Source organism: Arachis ipaensis, chromosome B2, assembly GCF_059453495.1.
Source record: "Arachis ipaensis isolate K30076 ecotype BB chromosome B2, ASM5945349v1, whole genome shotgun sequence".
Classification (NCBI taxonomy): Eukaryota; Viridiplantae; Streptophyta; class Magnoliopsida; order Fabales; family Fabaceae; genus Arachis; species Arachis ipaensis.
Genome location: NC_142437.1, coordinates 125080109 through 125089303, shown reverse-complemented (window position 1 = coordinate 125089303; position 9195 = coordinate 125080109). Strand labels below are relative to the sequence as shown.

The 9195-nt window shown below is 35.4% G+C and overlaps 1 protein-coding gene across 1 annotated transcript; it reads right to left on the bottom strand.

Annotated features, from left to right (window-relative positions):
• Positions 1-374: 374 nt before the first annotated feature.
• LOC107626477 (uncharacterized) lies at positions 375-3018 on the bottom strand. The gene is made up of 5 exons (XM_016329365.3): positions 2598-3018; positions 2330-2486; positions 2035-2252; positions 1848-1926; positions 375-1395 (listed from the first exon to the last, which is right to left on the bottom strand). The coding sequence occupies exons 1-5, from the start codon at positions 2604-2606 to the stop codon at positions 770-772; spliced, it is 1089 nt and encodes a 362-aa protein (XP_016184851.1). The 5' UTR covers positions 2607-3018; the 3' UTR covers positions 375-769.
• Between the last annotated feature and the right edge of the window lie 6177 nt (positions 3019-9195).

Genomic DNA, 9195 nt, shown 5'->3' with positions numbered 1-9195 from the left:
TTTAATTTGGAGTAAATGTCAATGTGTACGGCAATAATATTGCTTTAATGTATAGTAGCAAAATGTCATGATTCCTTTGTACTTCAGTTATCTAATTCATTATTCTCTTCTTGGTAAATTTTTTTCACTTTACTTAGAACCCCAGCAACACCCTATTTTTAATTTTTCTATATATTTAATTTTCTGTTGGGAGGACGTTGTCAACACTCAACTCCAAGTGATGATGCATGTGAGTTAACAATCCCAAAAATAAATATATAAATATTAAAATATAAAATTCTTTCTCAAATGAGACAAATTAATAAACAACCCCTTTCCCACATGGCCACAAACCAAAACCATACACAAAATTTTATTCTATAAAGTACAACATATATAAAACTGGAATATATTTATATATGTATTCATGAAATTAATTATACAAAATATTACAAAGAATGAACCAAACTAAAAGCAACTCATTTTCTGGACAATAGGATTCTCCAATTCCAGCCGGCCATATAATAAGCTCTATATTCTCATAGTCCCACTAAACTATATATATCAAAATATTCTACCATATATTACACATATATAATTTCTCTATAAATATAAACTAACCAATTATTAATTATTAATTAATAATATTGAACCTCCTCCCTCAATTTGTATATAGTCCAACTTATTTTATTTTTTCCCCTTTTGATTATTTACAATTACATGTGTATTAGGTATGTAGTATAGTGTACTACACACACTGACAAAATTAAGCAGCATGAAATTCATATCATCACATGAGGGAACAAGCATTAGGGTTCTCATCACTGAACATCTGAGGGTGAGGTTGGTTAGGGTTCATGTAGAATGGTAATGGACCTGGCTCAACATGATGATACCCTTGATTATGGTTCATCACATACCCTTGATGATGATGGGTCATGTATCCTTGTGGTGGCTCCATATAGTGGTACCCATGGTTTGCATACCCAGGGTGAACCTCCATAGCATAACTTGTTTGACCTTGATGAAAATTTTCATTATTATTGTGCCAATAAATTGGGGATGGCAATGGGTATCCGTGGTATTCCATTTTGTTAACCTCACTCTTTGTTTCAGTCGTTGTTGTCGCTGTCGTCGCTGCTGTTTTTTCTTTTTTGTCACCGTCTCCTCCTCCTCCACTTTCTTTTTTGTCTCCGCCGTCTTTTTTGTCGCCGGCAGCTTCTTTGCTCTCTTTCTTTTCACCGGCACCGGCATCGCTGCCGTCTTTTTCTTTCTTTTCCTCATCTTTCTTTGGTGCAACCACCTCCACGTTCCTCTTGAGCTTGTCGTTCAAATAGGGCACCAGTTCCTTCACATCCATGGTTCCCTTCACCGTCACCAAATCTTTACCTCCATCAATGCTCACCGAATCAACACCTGCATATAAAACAATGTTTAACATCTTCGTTCATAATTATCAACGAGTGCTAAGGACCAGTAACTTTTGTGATCTGTAACCATCAAATAACCATCAATGATGATTTTAATGGTGTGAGATTGGTGTGAGATTTCATCCAATGACTCACTTTTTTTTGTTAGTTACATGCTAACCAGAATTTGAAAAAATTGCTGGCCCTAGACTTTTCCTTATCTTAATATTATTATGATAAAATAAAATTAAATCTCACTAGTTATTATTAATTAATTAATTGATCCACTGAACCCGCCAGCCACAAATTATTTAATTAATTTATAATTTGATTGATTAAAAGGTTATTCAAAGGAATAAAATACTACTAGCTAGTACTAGTACTATTAGTTTAATTATTAATTAATCTTTATTATTTTTTTTCTCTTGGTATCATCGTGAATTAGGTCAAGTCTCTCACCGTTGAACTTCTGGATGATTCTTCTAATTTTCGTAATGCAACCGTCACAGTGCAATCTGATCTTCAAAACCACCGTGCTCTGAATAATAATAATGATAAAAAAATAAAAGTCGGTGAGCTAAATTAAGCGAATTAAACTAAAACATTATTAATTAATTTAATTATTATTATTATTATTACTAAATACCTCTTTAGGTGGCTTCTTCTCATCGGATTTCTTTTCTCCCTCGGCCGGAGGAGCAGGAGGAGGAGGAGCGGCTTCCTTCTTGGGCGGCGGAGGAGTTAGTAGCTCAACCTTCTTCTTAGTTCTGACGATAAGCTTCTCTTGAAGCTTAACGGCGTCAACGTCGTTTCCGGTGACCGTTAACTTGTTAGCCGTTAAATCAGCCTTGACATCCTCCACACCTACACACACAATATATATAATTATTTTGAAATTATATAAATCTAAATTAATTAATTAGTAATTAGTAATTACATACCATCAAAATGGCGAACGGTTCTTTTGATTTTCTTAATACATCCCTCGCAATGCAAGTCAAGCTTGTAAACGACAGGAGCGGGTGTGTCGTTTTTCTTTGGTTCTTCAGACGACGGCTTCTTCTCCTCCGTTTCATTCTTTGGCTGCTCCTTTTGCTTCTGCCACAACAAATTAAACCGCCACAAAAATCAGATACAAAACATAAAGGCCAAATTTAATTACATGCATAGAATAGAATAGAATAGAATAGAATAAGAATCAAAACAAACCTCTCCCATGATAGCTTAATTAAGATAATAAGAAGAAGAATAAGAATGTTATATTTGTTTAAGTTTGGAGAATGGGAATTGAGGAAAAGGGTGAGAGTATTATATTTATAGATAAATAAAAAGAGGGAGTTATATTGGTTGGTGGGGTTAATATTGTGGGTTAGTTGGTCAGATCTATCGGTGGATGGGTTTCATGTTATGTATGCATCATGCATGTATGTATGTTAAATCATAATCATATGGATATGGATATGGATGATGACTATATATAATAATATTGTACTACTTTATACTATAGTGCTAGCTATAGTAGCTAGTACGAATAATAAAATATTTAATTTAATTTGAAACTATATATTATAATGTTAACTGGATGTAGTGGCATGTGTGTTTAAATGAAGGGATTTTGTGTGCTGTGATGGTGTGATGTGTTGTGCCGCCGGTTAAGACTTTGCTTGTTATCTAGAAAATACGGCAACGGCATCATCATATACGAAGATTTTTAAGTGTACTGTCATACCGGTGTTTCAGTTATTTTTAACCGTTGATTTTAATTATATATATATATATATATATTTTATAATTAAAATCAACGGTTAAAAATAACTGAAACACCGATATGACGGTACACTTGAAAATTTTTCCACTATATATTCATATATGAATATGACTTGTCTTCTACTATAGTTATAATGTTATACCCTACATATATGTATATACATAATCTCACTTTTTACCAAACCAAACGGCTCATTTACCTGACATTTTGCCAAAAAGTGATCAAGTTTAATTAATAATTAACCAAATAAACCAATTATTATTATATATATAATAACATAATGTGGATTCGGTTATGCTGTCTCACAATGATGTCACATTTTATATTAATTTTGAATAAAAAATATTTTAGTTAATTTATTTTATTATCCACATGTTGTGATTTTATTGGACTACTGGTGGATGTACATATTTGATTAATTATTATAATAATTTTGTAAAAATGTATAAATATTAGAAATTTTCTGTGTTTTCAGTTTCTAGATTTTTCTCCATGAACATTGAATTTACTGTAAAGGCTTTAATTGTTGCCTAACATTGCCTCACACTTTTCCATCTATTTTCTCACCCTCTTTCTCATCATTAATTATTTATTTTTCTGGAAAATTTACTCATCATCTTTCATGCATTTTTGAGCTTAATTCCGGTGCATATCACAAAGGCAATGCACCTACATACTTCTTTTGCACGTTCATTGAATGCTCACAGAATTTCCAGAGAATATTAAGATGGTTGTTGAGACATTTTCCATCAATTGTTGTTTCTATTCATTTCACATTAATAATTTCAAGTTCAATCTTTATCATAGATGGAAGTAATTACCATACACGCACTGTGTGTCATGGTAGAGGCACATATCGTACCACATGAATTATTATATATTTCTTTTTATTTTATTTTATGCCAATTTTTTTAGAAGTAATATAAAAATTAATTTTACACTTTTTAATCATAAAATATTCTAATACTATATATTTTACGAAATTAATTATTCTATAAGCACACATAATAATTAAGAGAAGCGGACAATGTTACATTTGTCATATAATTTTCAATCAAAATTGCTTGTTAAATAGAGAGAAAATATCTTCATTTTTTGTCCTCTTTTTTTTTTCCTCATTTGTAGTTGATTGATTTTGTGTGAAAAGAACAATGTCTAAATGAAAAAATCTCATTATATACAGAAAAAAAGTTGTTAAGACATGCATATATATGATCATTTACGTGTTCTAATTTAACCGGTTAATTTTATTTTTTTTTAAGAAATAATTATTTTTTCAGCGTTTTATTTTAGCCAGCCACACGTCCTTGGTCCCCAACAACATAGAAATTCACAATACGCACTTAATTGCATTCCATATATACACATTTTACCTACAAATTAAAACTTTATTTTGTGTTAATAATCTGCATATTGTTAAAATATCTTGAAGCTACGTAACCACTAAGGAGATCGATGGAGTGAGGACCACGCACTTGGATCAATTTCTCTTTGTGTTCCTAATTTGGCTCTATATAGGTTGTCACCTTCTACACAATCTATGGTGCGGCCATAAAGCCATTGGCTCCACAAGGGAGAGAAATTAAGAAGATAATAAATTTATTTTTAAAAAATGTTCTCTATATACTCACTATTTGTTATATATACTACATTAATTCATTTTTCTTCTTGTGAAAGGTGATCGAGCTGGTTGTAGAACAAGAGAGTGACTCAAGAGTAAACATTGAAAGAGAGGAATTTTCTGCAGTCTTTTCTTACTTTGGCAGAAAAGACACAGAGCAAAATAAAATTGGTTGATCAAAATTATCTTTCTGATCTTACACTGCAGGTATATATACATTGGATAGAGCTATCACTTAGAGGATTAGGTTATAGTCTAAACTAATTCAGTTAGGGAACCTAGCAATCAGTTCTCACGTGTTGGGTTAGTTACAAGTCACACCAGAAGAGAGAAGAAAAAGGAAATAGTTAGCCAGCTAATTAAGCTTTGATCATATGGGTTAAGTCACACCCTCCCTCAAGCTAGCTAGGCGTGTGAATGTCCAAGAGCCGAAGCTTGCTATGACATGCCGAGAACAGCTTTGGACTCAAAGCTTTTGTAAGGATATCCGCTGTTTGCTCTGTAGTTCTAATGGGCAGCAATTTTGTTACATTCTCCTTCGATTTGTCGCGCACAATGTGGCAATCTACCTCTATGTGCTTCGTTCTTTCGTGGAAGACAGTGTTGGCTGCGATATGCAGAGCTGCTTGGCTATCACAGTATATGGCTATTGGTTTTGCCAAGTTTAGTTTCAGTTCCTTTGTTATGAAGGTTATCCACTGAGCTTCACAAGTAGCCGCTGCCAGGGCTCTATACTCTGCTTCTGCTGAAGAGCGTGCTACCACGTTTTGTTTCTTGCTTTTCCATGTGATCAAGCTTGTTCCTAAAAAGAAACAATAGCCAGATACTGATCTTCGAGAATCTGGGCATGCTGCCCAATCACTATCTGAGTACCCTGTCACTTCAAGGTCTGACTTTGTAGAGAAAATTAGTCCTTGAGCTGGTGCAGACTTTAGGTAACGCAGCACTCTCAATCCTGCATCAAAATGCTTGTCAGTGGGGCATTCGAGGAATTGGCTTAGCTTTCCTACTGCATAGCTTATTTCTGGTCTTGTATTTGCTAAGTAGAGTAGTCTCCCTATTAGCTTTCTATACTCAGTGTTGTTGGCAAGTGGTGTTCCCGTTGATTTAGAGAGTTGTGTTGAGTAATCCATGGGTGTTGTGGCCCCCTTTGCTGCTAGCATTCCATAGTCCTCTAAAAGTTCCAAACAATACTTTCGTTGATACATGGTAATGCCCTCCCTGCTTCTTGCAAATTCGATGCCAAGAAAATATTTTAATTCACCAATGTCTTTAATCTGAAATAGTTGATGGAGATGCTTCTTCACAGACTTTATCTCATTCATGTTGTTTCCTGCTAGCACAAGATCGTCGACGTAAACTAATATGGCAGTGAATGAATTAGTTGTACCTTTAGTGAAAAGACAATCATCATGTCTAGACTGTGAGTATCCATAGGCTGTGAGGGTAGATGCCAATTTTGTGTGCCATTGGCGACTGGCTTGCTTGAGACCGTAAAGAGAGCGCGTAAGTTTGCAAACTAAAGAAGGATCCGAGACATGAAGGCCAGGTGGAACGCGCATGTATACATCTTCAGGGAGGTCGCCGTGGAGAAACGCCGTATTTACATCAAGCTGGTGTACAATCCAGCATTTTGCAGCAGCAATTGCCAAGAGAATTTTCAAGGTGTTCATTTTGACCACAGGACTGAATGTGTCAAAGTAATCTTGGCCGGGCACTTGTGTAAAGCCCTTAGCAACCAATCTTGCCTTATGCCTTTCTATCGTGCCATCAGCCTTCAATTTTGTTTTGAATACCCATTTACACCCTATAGCTTTCTTGCCCTTTGGTAGAGTAGTAAGAAACCAAGTGTTGTTCTGCTTTAGAGCCTCTAATTCTGCATTGATAGCTTGCTGCCAGCAGGGATGTGTAACAGCCTCTTCATATGTATTTGGTTCAACTATGGCTGACAATGCTAGTGATAGGTTCCTTTGTGGACATGACAGAAAATTATAGCTAATGACACTGGACAATGGATACTTACAATGAATTTTAGGATTTGAAGTAAATTGGGGAGTTGAGATCTTATTCATCAGTGAGCAGTGAAAATCCTTAAGATAAGAGGGAGGTCTCCTCTCCCGAGTTGACCTTCTAGTAGGAGCATCAGCATTGTGTCTAGTTTGTGTTTGTGATGCATGTTGTGTTGTAATGTCAGTTTCAGTGTCTTGTGTGTGAAGGGCAGGAATGCCTATAAGTGATGGTTGTGGTGATGTGTTTGGATGTGGCTGATTACCATTTTGAGTTACTAGTTGTTGCAAAGTGTGTTGTGCAGTCTGCTCATTTTCAAAAGGATCTAAGAATGCGTGCTGCGAGTTTTCAAAAACTGATGCATGATTGGTATGCTGTGAGTGTTGAATATCAGATGTATGATGAGTATGTTGATTGTTATTTTGTATTTTGAAAGGAAAAACTGATTCATAGAAGTGTACATCTCTAGAGATGAAGAATTCTCTAGTATTGATATCGTACATGATGTAACCCTTCACTCCATCCTTGTGACCCAAGAAAACACATTTTCTTGCTCTATGATCTAACTTCTTTCTATTTGCAGAAAGTGTAGCAGCATAGACAAAGCATCCGAACACTTTAAAGTAGTCAATACAAGGTAATTTGTTGAATAGGATTTGATATGGGGATTTTTCTTTCAAAATTGGGCTTGGAATCCTATTTATGATATGGATGGAATGTGCAGCAGCATAATTCCAATAACACTGAGGTACATTTGCTTGGAACATAAGTGCTCTAGTGACGCCAAGGATGTGTTGGTGCTTTCGCTCAACAATGCCATTTTGTTGAGGGAAAGCAACACAACTTGTTTGATGTATGATACCCATGGCTGCATAAAATTGTGGCATTTTGAATTCTAGTCCATTATCAGATCTAATTTTTTTTACAGTTTTGTGAAATTGTGTTTGAACTAGTTTTACAAAATTCTTGATCAATTCTACCACTTCAGATTTTGCTTTCATAAAAAACAGCCATGTGTATCTACTCATGTCATCAACGATTGTGAGAAAGTACTTGTGTCCAGCAGTTGATACATGGTTGATTGGTCCCCATATGTCTAAATGAATCAGATCGAATATATCATTTGCCTTTGACAAACTGTAACCAAATGCTAATCTTTTTTGTTTTGAAAAATGACATGAGTCACATGGATTGTTACAAACAGAGTTGTCTATAAATGAGTATGATCTCTTTATTACATCAATTCTACTTTTAGGTAGATGTCCTAGCCTATTGTGCCATAATGTGCCTAATTCATGTATGCTGTGTGAATTTGTGTTGTGCATGCATAAAACCTTTGCTGGTGCTATACTCGATGTGCCAACTGGGTTTAGATCCTCAAATGCATAAAGCCCCTTTCTTTGCTCAGTTTGACCAATTATCTTCTGAGAAAGGCAATCCTGAATCTTGCAAGTCATATCATCAAATACCAATTCACAGTGAAGAGATTTGGTTAGTTTTGAAACAGATATTAAATTGAATTTAAATTGTGGTATGAACAAGACATCAAGGAGAAGAAATTGTTTTGAGAAAACTATAGTTCCTGCAATGGAGGTAGAAATGTGAGTACCATCAGGCAATTTTACAATTATAGGTTTGATTTGATGATACAATTGATATGACTCTAGAGAAAAAGAAACATGATCTGTTGCTCCTGAATCGATGACCCAGGAGTTAGATTTGAAAACATTTAGAGACATCACATAAGCTATACCTTGATTAGATGGAAGTGCAACTATTTGGTTTGTTTGATTCTGCTGCATATCCGGCTGCTGCAGTAATGATATCAATGCGCGTTTTTGCTCTATAGTGAATTCTAACTCACCCTTACTGGCCTCTCCTTGGGTGTTGCTGAATTTTTCATCATTCTCTTCAGCAATCATGTTGTTGATCAGGCTCTGGTTACCTTGCTTGAGATGGGGAGGCATCCCATGCTTTTTGTAGCACACATCCACTAAATGACCTAGTTTGCCACAAAATGAACACTGCTTTGTGGCTCCTCTGCCCCTTCCATGGCTTCTTCCTGGTGCTCTGCCTCTTCCCCTTCCTCTATTTGGGTAGCTGAAGTTGTTTGAAGCACTGATAAGTGCTTTGCAGTCAATTGGTTCAAGTGTATGCAGTTGTCTCTCTTGTTGGAGTATCATTGAGAGGACTTGATCAATCTTCGGAACTGGCTCCATCATCATGACTTGTGATCGCACGTTTGAGTATGCTTCATTTAATCCCTTCAGGAACCTTACTACATATGCATCATCTTGATATTTTCTGACCTTCATCAATCCACATAAGCAATTGTTTGAGTCACATGCTACGCATTGAGGAATTGGCCTTAGGTTTTCAAGCTCCTCCCAAATCACCTTTAATCTTGTGAA